The sequence below is a fragment of the Sarcophilus harrisii genome, chromosome 3 (genome assembly GCF_902635505.1).
Source record: "Sarcophilus harrisii chromosome 3, mSarHar1.11, whole genome shotgun sequence".
Taxonomy (NCBI): domain Eukaryota; kingdom Metazoa; phylum Chordata; class Mammalia; order Dasyuromorphia; family Dasyuridae; genus Sarcophilus; species Sarcophilus harrisii.
In genome coordinates, this window is record NC_045428.1 from 81,556,332 (window position 1) to 81,573,414 (window position 17,083).

Below are 17,083 nucleotides of genomic sequence, written 5' to 3' on the forward strand. Positions count from 1 at the left end.
TAATCCCCCTTCCTTAGCATCAGATATAGTTTATATGTGCATAATTATGCAGAACATTTCTATATTAGTCATTTTGTACAAGACTTGAATAAAAGAAAAATAAAGAAGGAAAGAAAGAAAAAGAAAAGAATGAAAAATGATAGGTTTCAGTCTATATTCAAATATTATCAGTTCTTTCTCTGGAGGCAAATAGTATGCTTCAGCGTGAGTCCTTTAGGATTGTCTTGCTATGTATTATATTGCTGAAAATAACTAATTCATTCACAATTCTTCAATAAACAATATTGTGGTTACAGTGTACAAGATTCTCCTGGTTCTGCTCACTTCACTCAGCATCAGTTCATGTAAGTCTTTCCAGGATTTTCTGAAATCATCCTGCTCATTATTTCCATAACATTCCATTATATTTATGTAATCTAGTATTCTATATAGCCTGTTATTTCATCAGAAGAGATTTCTTACCCATCCCTTATGATACTTTTGAAATCTGGGTCTCAAATGACCAGCACAGGTTGCAAGATGTCCAGAGTTTATCTGCTTTGTCTCAGGTATGATATAAAGGATGCCTTGATAAGTTAAAAACTTCTTAGGACTTTTTATCCACTTAAGAGTCTCAGCTAATTTTACCTGATCTTTTGTTAATATTCTTTTCAGGTTTTTTTTCTTTAAAGCAAAAAAATTAAAAAATACTGCCTCTTCAGATTGGTCCATTTAACCCATTAATAGAACATAGCTGGCTTTTTATCAGTATCTTTAGAAATCTTAAAACATAAAATCATAAGGAATATCAGACCATGAACCAGGATAACATAATAATAATAATTCATACTTATATTTTTTATAATTTACAAAACACTTTTATTACAATCTTGGAGACAAGTAGTAAAAACATTTTTATGCCCACTTTTAGAAGTGAACTCAGTTCAGAAACATTGTGACTCATATAATCACACAGCTTACTAGTAAGTAGTAGAGTCAAGATTCAGCTGCCTAAATTCTTTAAATTTTTTTTTCAATTTCAAGTACTCTCTTTCCCCTACTTACTGAAAGTAAGAAAAATAAAATACATTACAAATATGATTAACCATGCAAAACAAATTTTTTTTGGTAGTCATGCTCCCCTTCCCCTCAAAAAAAGCAATAGAAAGAAAAGATGCTTCAATGTTCACTCAGTCTATCATTTCTTTATAATGTTTGACACATAGTAAATACTATCTAAATATTAGTTATTATTATTATTACCTGGAGATGGATAAAATGTCTTACCATGAGTCCTTTAGATTTTTGTTGATTATTGGGTTGATAAATCTCTTAGTCTTTCAATGTTGATTATTTTTACAATATTGCTATTAGTTTTAAATTTGTTTAACTGGTGATGCTCACTTTATTTTTGCATCAGTTTAAATAGATCTTCCTAGTTTTTTCCGAAACTTTTTTAAGATTGAACACTATAGTATTCCCCCACATTCATATGTCATGATTTATTTAGCCATTCCCTAATTGAAGGGTACTCTCCTCAGTTTCTAATTCTTTACCACCACAAAAAGAGCTTCCATAAATGTATTTCTGTCTAGGATCCTATTACTCTTTCTTTGATTTCTCTGGGGTATCAACCTTATAGCAGTATCTTTAGGTTAAAAAATATGGATAGTTTAATAACTTTTTAGACAATTTCAAATTCCTTTACAGAAAGGCTAGACTAATTCATACCTCTACTGTCAGTTTACCTATTTTCCCAAATCCTCTCCAATGTTTGTCATTTTCCTTTTTTTTTTTTTTTTTTTTCTTATCATCTTCACAAGTAGGCCATAATTCAGTTCTGGGCCCCATAATTACTTATTTATTCTGCTATGCTAAAAACCAAAGTGTAAGAAACAAGAAAGAATGACACCATTTCTCCCATGAATTTAATTTATTAAAGTATATTTTTCATTAGGAAGAGGAACTGTCTAAAGAGTAATTATAAAATTTAGGTTAAATAAAGAAATGTATCTCAAATTAATTTCCAAAGTCTTGCTTATAAAATTATTGTTTAATAAAATCTCCACTTACTTGGGTCAAGTATGGGCAAATAAAAGCCACTTTCATATTATTTTGTTACAGCTATATGTAACTGTATCATGTTACATACACAGTATGTGTTACTGCCACATTTACTCATGGAGAGAGGTTGTCACCTTTATTTTAAGTGGGGAAAAGTCTCCCTCAGTACTTAAGGCCCATTTATTCCTATAATTTTCAAATTTTAGATCCTGGTGCTAAAGTGATTAGAAACTTTTGTACAAATGTTACAGTTACTAGTATTTTAAAGGAAAGCATAATGGTGCCAAAGAGATATGGCAGATCATCATGGCTCTGCCATTTACCTCCTGTGGTACTGTGGGTAAATTTCTTAACCTTTTTATGCCCTAATTTCTTTATTGAGAAAATGGGCATAATAATGCTTGCCTTACATACAAGGCACAGAGTTTGAGGGGATGATCAAATGAAACAATGTACCAAAATTTATTATTTATTATACAATGTATTTTTATTTATTACACATTAAATGTATCATTTATATATAATTAATATATCATTTATATATTATATTAATTATACGTAAATATAAATTTTATTATATATTAAATATGTTGTTAAAATTATTATGCTTGTCATTAAGACTACTTCAAAATATGTAAATATGTCTGCACACATCACATCTTTAGTAAATACTATTAATTGACTAATTATACTTTGTAAACACTTTACATTAAAGGAAAAGCAAATAGATACTGGGAAAAAAGTTGAAAATAAAACTTTTTTTCCCCTTGGGAAAGGCTAAATGATGACTGTCTTAGTCATTTCCCCAAAATTCCAGGCTTTTCCACATCTCCCCCAGAAGCCTCACCCCAAGGTGTGTCAGAGCTAAGTTCTAACCTGTGAGTCCATTGTTAAATTTTCAGTGTGAGCCATTTATACCTTAAAAATTGGAAGGCCCACGAAAGAGGGCTTGATTTATTATTTTGCTGACTTACTAGGTATAAAAGTGCTAATAATAATTCAGATTAAATTTTAAAAAGTGTTTGTGAATACATTTTTTGGGGCTTGGTTATTAAACATTTACCAGTTCACCCCAATAATGTTTATGAATTTTTTTTTAAAAGTCTGCTTGTTAAACATATACCACAGCAAACCCCTATAGTGTTCTAAAATCAGGGTTTGAGAACAACGTGAGTATAGTAAAAGACTTAGGGAATGAAGTCATCTCTAGTCTGTGACTATAGGCTAACCACCATCACCCACCATCAATACCCACATCACTATCACAACTGGCTTTTATATAGACTAGGTTTGCAAAGTGCTTTATTCTAGGCTAACAACAACAGGCATTTATGTAGAGCTTTAAGGATCACAAAGTAAAGTGGAGCACTCAGGACACAAAATGTTTATCAATAAGTTCATGGTTTTATGTGGTTGTGGTTTGTGGTGCCCCAAACAATTGTGATACTAACATCACAGATCACTGATCGATTAGCTGGTATGACAAAAAAGGAAAATTATAAATGTTGAGGGGATGTGGGAAAATTTTTAGTAGAGTTATGAACTGATCCAACCATTCTGGAGAGCAATGTGGAACTAATACTCTGCATATTGTTTGACCCAGGATGTATCTGAAAAAGATCCAAAAAAGGAAAAAAGGACCTATTTGCATAAAAAATACTTATAGCACCTCTTTTTGTGGTGGTTAGAATTGGAAATCAAGGAAATCCACAAACCTTCAATTTGTAAAAAATGCAGCGTTTACAAAGCACAATAAAGTGAATGAAGCATAATAAAATGAGATATACCTGTAGCATGTTTTCCCTATTTTTCTATTTTTGAGCCTCTGCTATCTCACCTGTAAAATGGAGATAGGGATCGGAGTAGACCCATGAACAAACATCTATTAAGCTCCTACTTTGGTCCAGGCATTGTGCTAGGTTATGAGGATGCAAATACAAAAATGGGATATCTGTCCTCAAGAAGCTTAGAAGCTTCCATTCTACTAAATGAACACTAATATATAGAAGGCAGCATGACACAGTAAATAGAGTGCTGTAAACTTGTATTCAAATCCTGATGTTTATTAAATAATCATCCATTATTTGGATGAATTACTGAGGCTGAATTTTCTCATTCATAAAATGAGAAAAATATAATAATGCCTGTATATATAATAATACAATGGAGGACACATCTTAATCCCCTCTGTTAGTACCTAACAGAGTTTTGGGGAAGCTCAAATAAGATAGTGTTTGTAAAGTGTTTGATAACTCTAAAGCTCTTTATAAATAAAAATAAAATAGATTATATATAATATATATAATAAATATAAATATTTAAAATAAAATAAAATTTATCTCTTTAAATCTTATGAGCCTGTAAATCTATAATCTCTCAGATCTCAAGTTCTGACTCTAAAACACTAAATTTAGGGATTCTTTCACTGCCTCTTATTTTCTGACTGCATAGACCACATGATTTATACTAATATTTTGGATGGGATGCCATGGAAGAACATCAAACATCATTGATAAAAGTGTAATATACATAATATCTAAAACTGACACAAATGTGTAACATGAAGAATCATTCCTCAAAAGAGATTGTAGTCTAAGATGGAGAACAAAACAATTTCAAGAATTGAAAATTGCAGATCATACGGGAATGTACAGCTAGGTGCATCCTGTTACACAGTGGGGCTAGAGTCAGGAAAACTCACCTTTCTGAGTTCAGATGAGGTCTCACTGTTCAACCTTCATTCTCAAAAGAGCATCAATGACATCACAAGGAGGATGTCTCGACTTGCAAGTGATTTGGATTTAATTGAGATAGGGCTTCACAATGTCACCAGCCTCTCGCTTTCCTCCAGAGTCATTATAATTTAGTGGCAAGACATTGGTCAGGACAACTGGTGGTGGTCGTCCAGGATATAGTGGGGAGACCTTAACCTTTTTAAGACAGGGTCTTTTCTCCAGATCTCAGTTAATTTGAGGAAACACCCATTCAATAGTTAAAGACTAAGTAAGGATTGAGGTAAAAGATCCTACTTTGTCTTCTATAAAAGAATCAATCAGGACAGGGGAGAGCCTCCGATTTTCGAGCCAGGACAGAAATAATTGCTATTTACATTGAATCTGAGCCATCAAAACCAAAACAATGCTGGCCTCAGACATTTACCTGCTGTGTGACCCTGGACTAGTCACTGAATTTGTTTTATTATATGTAAAATGAGCTGGAGAAATAAATGGCAAACACTCCATATTTTTGCCAAGAAAACCCCAAATGGATCATAAAGAGGTGGACACAATTGAAAATGACTGAACGACAATAAAAACATAGAAGTATTCTCTACTTGAGAAAAGCAAATTGAAACAATTTTAAGTCTGACTTCACATAATGGGAATGAGCAAAGATGAGAAAAAAATGGGAACAGTTTATGTTGGAGGGGCTATGGGAACACATTAATACACTGCTGATAGAACTATGAATTACTCCAGCTGTTCTTGATATCATTTTGGAATTATGCAAGAAAAATGACTTAACTGAACATGCTTTTTTAACCCATTATTGAGTACATACATTGAGGAAAGTCAAATAGAGAAACAAAAATCTAATATGTATCAAAATATTCATATCAATACTCTTTGTGTTTAGTAAGGAACTGGAAACAAAATGAGTGCCCATCAGTTGAGGAATGGATGAAAAACCTATATGGTATATGAATATTGTGAAGTAAGAAATGGTAGATATATGCATTTGGAGAAACAGAGGAAGAGTTTTATCTGCTGGAGGAGAGTGAAATAAGCAAGACTGAGAGAAAAATACATCCAATGATTAGTGAGTGACTCATAATAGGTGCTGATTAAATGTTTATTGGTTGATTAATTATTGATTGAAAAATAACATAAATGGAAAGATCACTTTGAGGAAGCTGAACCTTGAATACCTGGAACTCAATTATTGCTCTCCTGGGAACATATAATAAAACATACCTCTTCTTTCATGGCAGGAGAAGACAAAATAAGGTCAGGACATTTTGTTCAATGATTTTTCCCACAAAGGGAGAAGAATAGGGTGTAGTTTGGAAAGAGTGATATAAAAAGGCATCCATAAATATCTATTTAAAATCAGAATTTGAAAATGATGGGGGAAGACATCTTTATTATCCCATATAAAATTTGCTTTAGTTTGACATTTTAAAGCCTTCCTCAATTTGGTTCCCATCTACTTTTCTAGCATCTATTCATATTATTTTCCATTATATATTTCGTGCTCTAACCAAATAGTACTACTGTATTATTATTGCCTAAATTCTACATGAGGAAGAATTGTACAAAGTGCTGGGTATGGAAGATTATGGTTCCAATCTCAGCTCTGCCACTTGATCTTTTTTATGAGTGGATCGATCATATTACCTCTCTGGTTGGATTAGATGGCCTCTAAGCTTCTTTTCAGCTGTGATTCCCAGACATCTCTTGTCTGCAATATCTGTCTTTCCTCCATATTTCTATCTCTATACTTCACAGGAACTTTTTCGTTCCTTTGAGACTAAATTTGTCACTTCCTTTGTGAAATTGTTGACATTAGAGTACACATCTTGATTCAAGTCTAGATCCCAAGGCTTAAATTACTTTGTCCTTCTGTAATTTTCCTCAAAAACTTTGTATGGAGCTCTCATTCTCTCTCCCAAACTCCTAAGATATCACAAACCACTGTTTTTATCTTTGTTTATTATATTGTGCCCAATAGAATGTAAAGCCAATGAAAGAAGGAATTAGGTTCTTTTTCTTCTTAATTTCATCAGCATCCAGTGATGCCCTCTACCCGGAAGTAATAGTAAGGATATAGAGTTAGATTTTTTAAAAATCAGTATTTTTCTCCTTTTAGAATTCTAGATCCCATTTCATCCCCTATCAGAATTAGAAAACAGCCATTCTTACCTTGGAAGTATCAGCACTTTTATCCTCTTCAGAATCTACATTTTCTTTGACAATAACTGTCTGGACAGGAGATAATCTTTTATCTCTGGAAACTTGACTTTCAGGAGTTTGGAATTTTGGAGGAAGTATAAAGTCTTGTGAGTTGTAGCTTGAGAAAGAACATTCTTCATCAGATACATCTTCTGGAGATGAAGGGTAATTTGTCTCTGATTCTATCGTTGGAAGAGTATCCTTTTGCACTGTCTCTTTCCTCTTGGCTCTTGATATTTTTTTCTTGGATGTCTTCTTTTCAGTTTTTTGTTTCTTTGGCTTTCCTGTAAACCCCCAATCAAGATGCAAGTAATCAGTCAATTAAGTAATTAGTAAATACTTACAACATGCCTGACACTGAGAATACAGGAACAAAAGTGAATCTTTGGCTGTAATAGTTTAATTTAGCTGGAAGAGAAAATACTTTTAGAAGCTTTCATACCTTAAAACAACCCTAAGATTTTTGCAATATCCTGTGTTAGATTAGGTACATACAAAATAAAAGATAATTTCATTTAGAGTTATTATTTAAAGAAATTTGGAGGAGTTTAGAGGAGCGCTCAGCCAAGTCCCTGGTTTTATTCCACTATTTTGGCTCTACCCACTATAAGGTGATTTTTGTGGGGAAAGGCACTAGCAGTTATAAGATCAGCTCATGTAAGAGATGGGAGTTTGAGTCAAGTTTTAAAAATACAATACAAAACAAAAAACCAAGCTAGGGATTTTAAGAGGCAAAGGTAAAGAGGGAATGAATTCCAGGCAAGCATTATGTCTTGTACAAAAGTGTGGAAAAAAATATAGAATATAGTTGACAAGACTAATATGACTATACTATACAATTGTCCCTTCCACATCACAGGTGTTAGGGAGACAGTGCTCCCACAATCTGGAAAATCTGTGTAAAATTTTTTGTCTCTCCTTTTGTACCAGAGAAGAAGTCAGAATTATTATGGTATTAAAGGACAAATATGTTGATGTTATAAACTACTATACATATATTTTATACATTTCTGAGTTTCTAAAGTTTTTCTTTGTTGTCTGCTGGTCTTTGTGTGTTATGACTTTCACAAAACTCCCCCCCCCCCAACTTCCCATTTAATTTCTTATACCAGCCCAAGATATTTAGAAACCATAATGAGGGAAGTTGTGATGTTAAAAGGGTAACTGTAGTATATAGGGAGAAGAGTAATGTACAGTAAAGCTGAAAAGTTAGAGTTGGCCAAGTTGAAATAGGCTTTAAATGATAAAGGCATTTTTATTTGGAAGATACAGTCGTTCACTTCAAGTATAGTATCTATAGGTCAAATGAAATTTGGCAAGCATCAGAAATGCCTCCTTTCATCTTGAGAATGGGGTTAATGACAGTTCTCTGGAAGGAACTGGTCTTGTTGATAAGCTCTGCAAAGAATGGTTTTCTCTTGGATTGGTTGCCAATTCTCTTCAGAAATCTCCTATCTGTTAAGGGTCTTCCATTCCAGTAAATTTTATTTTTTCCTCCTATGTATATATTTCCTTACCTCCAACAATCTCTGTTTTGTTTTGGGGCTTTTCTCCTTTGCCAACATTAAGAGAAGCCTTAGGCTTATTTACTTCATTTTTTTTCTTCCTTTTGGTTTTCTCAGGCAACTGTTTTTCCTAGAGAAGGAAAAATCAAAGAAGAGGAATTATTAAGAGACTTTTGTTAGCTGAGGAAGGTTTAGGTGGTGCAATAAGAGCAGGCTATGTTTGGGTATAGGGAAGTCAATTAGAAGTTGGGGATTTTTAGACTGGTAAGACAAACAGGCAAGATTCACTTTGGGATTAAGGACAAAAAAGATATATGCTAGAGCAAGTCTTCTTAAATTTTTCCCATTCACAACTTCTCCTTGAATCTGAGTTGGGGTGTTTCTAGCATTTTTTATTCATGTTTATTCAAAGAGCATATGCTATGAGTTCAGAACCAAAACTGTGTAAGTCACAAGATGCAACAAGAGCAAGCACTGCTAGAAATATCTTGGACTCATTACTTGTTTGATTTTGATTGGTTGAGTTTTTGATCCTTGCATTCAGAAATCTTTTATTCTTGCCATTTTTTTTTGCAATTCACACATTTAGTTACAGAACCCCATATTGAGTTGTGACCCACAATTTAAGAAGCTTTGCTTTAGAGGTCTATTTCCTTCTTAAATTTTTAAGGAAGGTATTGGACTGCATTACTAGTATACCTTCAGTGTCTGTCTCTGATGCTGATGGTATCACATTTCTCAGAAGTGGATCTAAAGTTCCACCTATGTCACAAGATTGTTGTGACAAAGTACTTTGTCATTATAAAAATGAGCTGTGATGTTGCTGCTGGATCTGAGCTAGCCTAGCTAAATGCAGAGGGCCATATTGCCAGAAATTTGTTGGTGTTATAGATACATCTATAAAGTGGAGGTAATAATATATATATACATATATCTTATTTGAATAGGATAATAATTATAAAACTTAGTATAGTGCCTGGCACTGTGCTAAGTGCTTTACAAATTTCTTTCCAGCTTTATTATACATTACACTACAGTCCGATCTATGATACAGGTATTTTATGATTATCCCAGTTTTATAGATGAGGAAACTGAGGTTCCGAGAGCTGTAAAGCATTTGCTTATCATGGTAAGACCAATCAGAGCTTGTACTCCGTTGTCTTAATCCTTGAGAATTCAGGGTTCCACACCATGATGAAGCATCACAGTAGACCATGCATAAATAGTATTGCTGTTTTTAGTAATTCTTTTTAATCAGGCAGGCAGCTTTCAAGGATGCATCATCTCATATCTCCCCAAGGCATAGTTTCCTGGATTCAGACTAGGACCAGGGAAACTCTTCTATAAAAGATGAATTTTTCAGGAAATTCCAAACAAAAGACAATTAACTTGGTTGTGGTTGGAGGGCTCCAGTAAAACTTCCTCCATGATGGAAGTTACCATGAAGGCTCTTCATAGAGGAAAAAAAGCTGGTGGTGAGAACCAGATTCAGCTTTTGGAGCAGACCTTAAATACTTACAGAATGGATGTTTTCTGCAGCCAGCTTGCCGAGTTTTGGGGGCACATCCTTCCCTTTTCTACTTCTTGAGAGAGATTGCTTCTTTTTTCTCACTGTCTTCGGTGGCACCGGACCATTTCCTAGAGGTCTTGTGAGATGGGGCAGTATTTCATTATCTCCTCAGTGCAAGGCAATGGGGCTGTTTTCAAGGGAGAGATCTGGGGCTGGAGCTAGGACACTCCCCTTCTCTTAATCCTCCACTAGCTAAGAATCTTTTAAGGGCTGATCCTTTACTTTGTGGCTTCTTCCTGCCAGCCCTGAGACTCATAGAGTGGGGGAGGTGGTGCACTCTGAATGTTATTTAACCAACCATACAGTTTATGCCTTTCCCTGGGCAGCTGGGATTATTTTCACTGAAATTCCTCAGATAGCTGCCTCACCCCACTGAACTATCTCCTCTATTTGCTTCCAGGGAAAAGAACAAATCATCTTCCTGCATTCTGAACAGTTTTCTCAGGCTCCTATGAAGGTGCAAGATTTTGAGTCACTGAATTTGCTTCTACTCAGTGAGAGAACAAAGGGAGAACAGAACACAGGTGCTAGGAATGCCTGGATATCCAGGCAGAAGTGAGGGATGGGGAGCCTCCGCCAGTTATCCTTTTGGGTTTTGTCACATCACTTTCTCCCCTAAGGGGTTTTTCTTCTTTAACATGATGTCTACCCTTAGAAAAGGACACTAGAGGAGACAGACACACACTATTTGGACAATTTGAGGATTACCTATATGCCTTTTGCATTGTCTACTGATTTTGTATTAGCAGCAATTCTAAGAGCAATTTCCATCTGCAGATGGAAAGAGAGCCCTTTTTAGATCACATCTGAGCTTTACTCTCTGCCCACCAGACACAATAAATACAGTCTTTTTCAGCAAATAAATCTTCCTGGTGAGATTGTTATAGGGCAATCATCGTTTATTCCAAGGCTAGAATTTAATTCTAGGAGTGTAACTGTTTATTTTACGTGCTTCATCTCATAGCAACCGGGGGAAAAATGAAAACTGAAAATCCCAAGAAAGGAAAAGTCAAGGCCATTGTTTTCTTTATAAACTTACAATTCTTTGATGGTTTCTGCCGTAGATGTCAGGTTGTGTTTCAACACTGAAGTGCCAAGTGATCCAGAGGTTCTATCCCTCTGCTTCTCTACCTCTGTGAACACAAAGAGTATCCTTGTTCTTTAGGAGGGACCCAAGAAAGGCATTCCCTTGCTGGAAGCTTTGGTCAGGGGCAGTGTCACACTTTAAAGGGACTGCTCTCTTTCCTCCCTTCCTTCCTCCCTCCCATCTTTCCTTCCTCTCTTCCTTCTTCCTCCCTTCTTACTTTCCTCCTTCCTTCCTTCCATTTCCTCCCGTTCTATTCTTTCCTTCTTTCCATTTCCTCCCTCCCTCCCTCTCCTTTTCCCCTCCTTTCTTCCCTCCCTTTCTTCTTTTTTCTCCCTTCTTCCTTTCCTCTTTCTTTCCTTTCCTTCCTTCCATTTCATCCCTTTCTATTCTTTCCTTCCTTTCATTTCCTCCTTCCCTCCCTTTTTCCCTTCCTTCCTCTTTTCCTCCCTTCCTTCTTTTCCTTCCTTCCTCCAGTCCTTCTCTACCTTTCTTCCTTCCCTCCCTTCTTTTCTTCCTTCCTTCCCTCTCAGCTAGTAAGCGATTGAAGCCAGATTTGAATTCAGATTCTCCTGAGTTCAGGACCAGTGCTCTGTCTACTCATGACCTAGCTTCCCTCTGTTCTTATATTTGGAAGATGTCCAATGAATATAAAATTTTCTTAATTTGAGATGCAATGGCATTTACTTTGAAATTCCTGTTTCCATTTATCCTAACTCTTTCCCCAGAGACTTATTATTTCTTTTTCTCTCTGTACATTCTTTGTGCTATTTCTATGGAATAAAACCATTCTATAGCATTATTACTTTTCTACAATGGCAGAACATTGGTCAGAATATATCTGTTATTATGGTTCTAGTTAAGTATATCACATAACCTGTATTTTTTAAAATGATAGAATTCTCTTGACTTAGCTATTCTCAGCAATGCAATGATTCAACACAATCCCACAGGACTCGATGAAAAATGCTATCTGCTTCTGGAGAAAGAACTATGTGGTCTGAATACAGATGGAAGCATACAAAAAAACAATAGAATTCTCTAACAGTACATTTTTGCAAAGATTTAGATAAGTCACGGATGAATTTTTTTTCTGTACAACCTAACTAAATCAATTAGCCATATCAGCAAATATTTATTAAGGACATACCATATACTAGATACTATGCTAGGTGCTTGTTTATCTTTTCATTCTTTTCCCTTGGTTTTCTTCTCTAATAATCCAAATTTTCACATCCCAAATATGTAGCTCCAAACCATCCTTCTTTTAAGTTGTTTAGTTTTTTTTCCCACTTAAGTCTTCCTTAAACTTAAGTCTAAAATTGAGTTCCTCTCTCCTCCTTTTCCCTATTTCTGTCAATGGTACTTATCTCATAACCAGGGGTTACTCCTCCAACTTCCAGATCTAATAAGCTGCCATAGTTTACCCTATTCTTCCTTACCTTTTATATTCTTTTAAAAATTTTTCTATTTTCTATTTTCCTTTCTTTTCTCATTGCCACATGCTAATCCTGATCTTCTGTTGTAGGGTCATGTCTGAAATATTGTAATAAGTAGTCTTCCCAGTCTCCAGTCTCTTCTTCTTTAAGTCTATTTTGCACCCACAAATCTTACCATTTTAGGCTTCCTAGATGATCCCTTTGAATTACAATCACAAGAGTGATTTGGGGTATGTGGAAAGAGTAAAGGGCTAGCTTTGAATGCTGCTTCTGACATTTATTAGCTGTATGACCCTCCAAGGTCATATACTTACCATCTTCAAGTCTTCATTTTCTTCACTTGTAAATAGTACTGTTGTAGTTGTGGAGAAGTGCTTTGTAGACCTCAAAAATCCATGTGAATTATTTTTATTATGCCATGTACCTATGCAAAAACTTTTGGAGGCTCCCTACTGCCTGTGAAATAGACTCCTTAGCTTTATCATAAAACTATCCACCCAATGTGGTCTATTGTCTGTCCCCCAGAAAATATCTTCCTTTTGCATTTTTGTCTCCTTGTTATTATTAATATTTTGCCTCACTTCCCCTTATTACCATTTAAGATAATGTTTATAAAGCAGCTTGAAAACCTTAAAGCACTATATAAATGCAAGCTATCGTCATTATCATCCTACTTTCAATTTTTTAAAAAATTCTTCCTCACTATTAGTTACTATCCATCCTTCAAGGCCTTGCTAATGTCTCACTTCTCCTGTGAAACCTTCTCTGACAATTCCGGCCTATGGTAGTAATTTTTTCCTCTTGGAACTCTTGGGCCATCCCCCATTTCCCCTCCCCCCATCATCTGTCTCAAATCATTTAATGGACCATATAAAGTTTTATGTTGTGAGTTACCTTTTGGGATGGACATTCTTTCTAATTAAGCTGTAATTCTTTGAGGGAGGACTCATGGCATTGGGGTATAAGAGGAGGATCACTGAATTAAGTAGTCCTAAAATAAAATCTCAGTTCTTTCATTTACAAGCTTCTTGACTTTGAATAAGGCCCTTTCCCCCTATGTTTCCTGGCCTACACATTTGAAATGATAATTCTGGTATTGCCAATTTCACAAGATTATGGAGAGATTCAAAGAGACAAAGGTATATACTTTATAAATAATAAACCAGTATATGAATATGAGAGTTATTATATACCAGGGAATACCATTGATTGATTGCCTTATAATTCTGGATTTATTTTAATGTTAAAACATTAGTTACACAACAAGATTATATATATTATAGTTACACAACTGTGATGAACTTGGTTCTTTTCAACAATGAGGTGATTCAGGTCAATTCCAATAGACTTGTGATGGAGAGAGCCATCTGCATCCAGAGAGAAGACTATGGGGACTCAATGTGGGTCACACATAGTATTTTCACCTTTTTGGTTGTTGTTTGCTTGCTTTTTTTTTTCTTTCTCATTTTTTTCCTTTTTGATCTGATTTGTCTTGTGCAGCATGATAGTTGTGGAAATATGTATAGAAAAATTACACATGTTTAACCTATATTGGATTATTCACTGTCTAGGGAAGGGGGTCGGGGTAAGGGAAGGAAAAAATTTGGAACACAAGATTTTGCAAGGGTAAATATTAAAAACTGTATTTGCATGTATTTTGAAAATTAAAAGCTATTAGTAAAAAAAGATTAGTTATAGTGAAAAACAGCTGGGATAAAGACAGTACTTGACTATTGTAAGAAATTTAGATTCAAATCTGGTAAGTTTTCTTTATTTTATATAGAAGAAACACATAAGGCTAAGTCATCCAAAAAACTGCTCCATTCCTCTACTTTGGACCCAGGAAAGGGGCATAACTTCACCAGCAGAGGGTACTATTGCACCAGACTTGGGCTCTCAAGTTAATGTGAAAAAATTACTTTAAGAGATAAACAACATATTTTGGATAAAGATAAAACCACAAGAGGGCCCACATTTGGGCATTAGAAGAAAAGGAACCCAACAGAGGATTTAGAAAATAAAAGCACAAACCAATGCAATTATAACGATAACACTAACTTGTAGGTCTCAGATGCTTTTTGGGTATTAACTTTTTTTTTTTTTTTAATGGTAGATTTGAATCTACCAAAATTTGAATCTTGACCTTTAGGAAAGCAATGAGGTTCTCTTTAAAAACAAAATCAGTTGTAGAGTAATGACCCCATGGACCATCCTTCTGGGTTCTTTGGATCATAGATTTGGAGCTGGAAGACATTATTTTAGTCCAGTCCCTCTCCAAAAAGTTAAATAGCTTGCTTGGGATTTGAACCCAGATCATAAGATTATAGATTTAGGACTTTAAGGACATTTATTGCTTATTCAACCTTCTTTTACAGATGAAGACCTGCGACCCAGGTGAAATGATTTGCCCAATGTCATACAAATGGCTGAGTTGGGATTTAAATTCCGGTCCTGTTTAGCACTCTTTCAATTATACCATGCTGCTCCTCAGTATCTTTGGCTACAATATTTCAAAAATCCCAGGTTGGACATACCTTGATATTGGGTATCATTATGACTCTAAAAGTTTTCAAAGTATTAATCCACCCACCATCCCATGACCAAAGAAAGGATAGTAGCAGAAAGTTCACATTTTACCTAAGGTTGCCATAAATCAGTGACAATTCTTGCCTGCTTCATTCAATTATAAAGTCCTTAAGGACAGAGATTATCTTTTGCTCTTTTTGTATCCCTAGCACTTAGCACATAGTAGGTTCTTAATATTGATTGATTGCTTCCCTGGCCTGAGTCCAAAATCCAGTGGCAGCTTCCCAGATTTATCTCTTCCATAACCAGTACCTGAGATGAGTTATAATAATTTTGCCAAGAGCTCAGTATGAACTTGGTATATATATATATGTTTTATATCTATATCTATCTATCTGTCTATATGTATATGTATGTGTATGTGTATGTGTGTGATGTTTTGATCCATTCCAATGGAGGCTATAATATGTCCTGGCCTTGAGACAAATAGATTTGGAAAGTCAAAGTCTTTTGTCTCCTCATAGAGGAAATTAATATGGTTTATTATTAGTGAATGTTTGATTTGTATACCTATTTTATATACCCATATATCTGGGGTCACCTAAAACTTCCTGGACAAAAAGGGGGTTGTGAGAGGAAAAAGTTTAAGAAGCCCTCTTGTAGAACATCCAATTTAGCACATTTATTACATACCACTACAATGTTTAGGACATTATTTTAGATTTTGAAGCTACTAGATGAAATATGATGTAGTTTCTGCTCTTAAGGAATTTGTTATCTGCTAGAGGGGTAGAAGCATGTTACAGAGTTGGTGGACAGCACTGCATAAAGGTAGGCTAATTAAGATGGTATTAGAAAATGTTTCATTTTGTCCTAAAATTAGCATTTCATCTTCAGACTCAAATCTTTAGCAGAACATAGAGTATCTGAAGAGAAAAAAGTATGAGAACAGTTTTGAAACCAGATCATGGAAAGTTTTGAATGGCAGAGTAAGGAATTTGTGTTGGTCATAGAAACCCATCAGTGATTTTTAAGCTAATCTGGTCCAATAGGAAGGTTACTTTGGCAACAGTGGGAAGGATGGATAGCAGATAGGAGGGACTAGAGTAAAGGGGACCAGTTAGGAGGGTATTGCAGTAATCAAGGCAATGTGTAATTAGGACTTAAACTAGATCAAATGCAAAAGAGATAGCAGATAGACTCACTAATTGACTGAATGGAACAGATGAGGGGAAAAAAGGAGTAAAAAATGGAGTGACCCAAATATTGAGCCTAGGCAATAGTGAGGATTGTGTCAGCAGCAGAAAGAAGGAATTTAGGTGAGTTTGAGGGTTTGGGGGTTGGATGATGAGTTTATTTTTGGATGTATTGATATTAAGGTGCTGGTAGATTATCCAGATGAAAATGGGTTGCCTGCAATTGGAAATCTGAGACGAGTTGGTGATGGAGATTTGAGATATGGAAATCATCTACACAGAAATGAAGTTGACACCATGAGAGTCCATGAGATCACTCAAGAGGAGAGAGAATGGAGGGGGAAAAATAGAGAAACTGGAATGCAGATTGTTAGGAGCCTAAGACTAACCAAGAAAGAAGAGACCCTTGTCTAATTTCAGGTTTTTGAGAAATAGAATTGGGAAATCGATAGCCTGCTGATTCTGTCCTTCCAGATTATAAACTTTTGTAGGCTTTCTTACCTCTGGTTCTGCCCCTTATAAAATACTTTCACAGTCCAAAATACGCACTGCAGTATCAGTAGCAATTACTCCATACATTACCAGAAGAACATTTTAAAGACCTTGTTTTCATTCTTAGCCAGAGGGCAGGATTTCTTTCAAATATATTTTGCTTCTTGATTTGAGAACTATTCCAGAGGAAAGGCCACTAAAATGGATTGTTCTTTCTCTGTCTTTTTACCTACTTTTCCCTCCCTAGGATGCAACACATTCTTAGAGTTGCAAAGT

At 35.1% G+C, this 17,083-nt stretch overlaps 1 protein-coding gene across 5 annotated transcripts in view; it reads right to left on the reverse strand.

Moving 5' to 3' along the window:
- KIAA2012 (KIAA2012 ortholog) overlaps window positions 1-17,083 on the reverse strand; it is a 152,808-nt gene that overhangs the window by 19,592 nt on the left and 116,133 nt on the right. For all 5 annotated transcript variants that reach the window (XM_031958315.1, XM_031958316.1, XM_031958317.1 and 2 more), the window contains 4 exons: window positions 11,110-11,203; window positions 10,020-10,146; window positions 8,513-8,630; window positions 6,966-7,279 (listed from right to left, as the gene is read on the reverse strand). In XM_031958315.1, coding sequence (XP_031814175.1) covers window positions 6,966-7,279; window positions 8,513-8,630; window positions 10,020-10,146; window positions 11,110-11,203 — 653 coding nt within the window. The remainder of the gene's footprint in view (window positions 1-6,965; window positions 7,280-8,512; window positions 8,631-10,019; window positions 10,147-11,109; window positions 11,204-17,083) is intronic.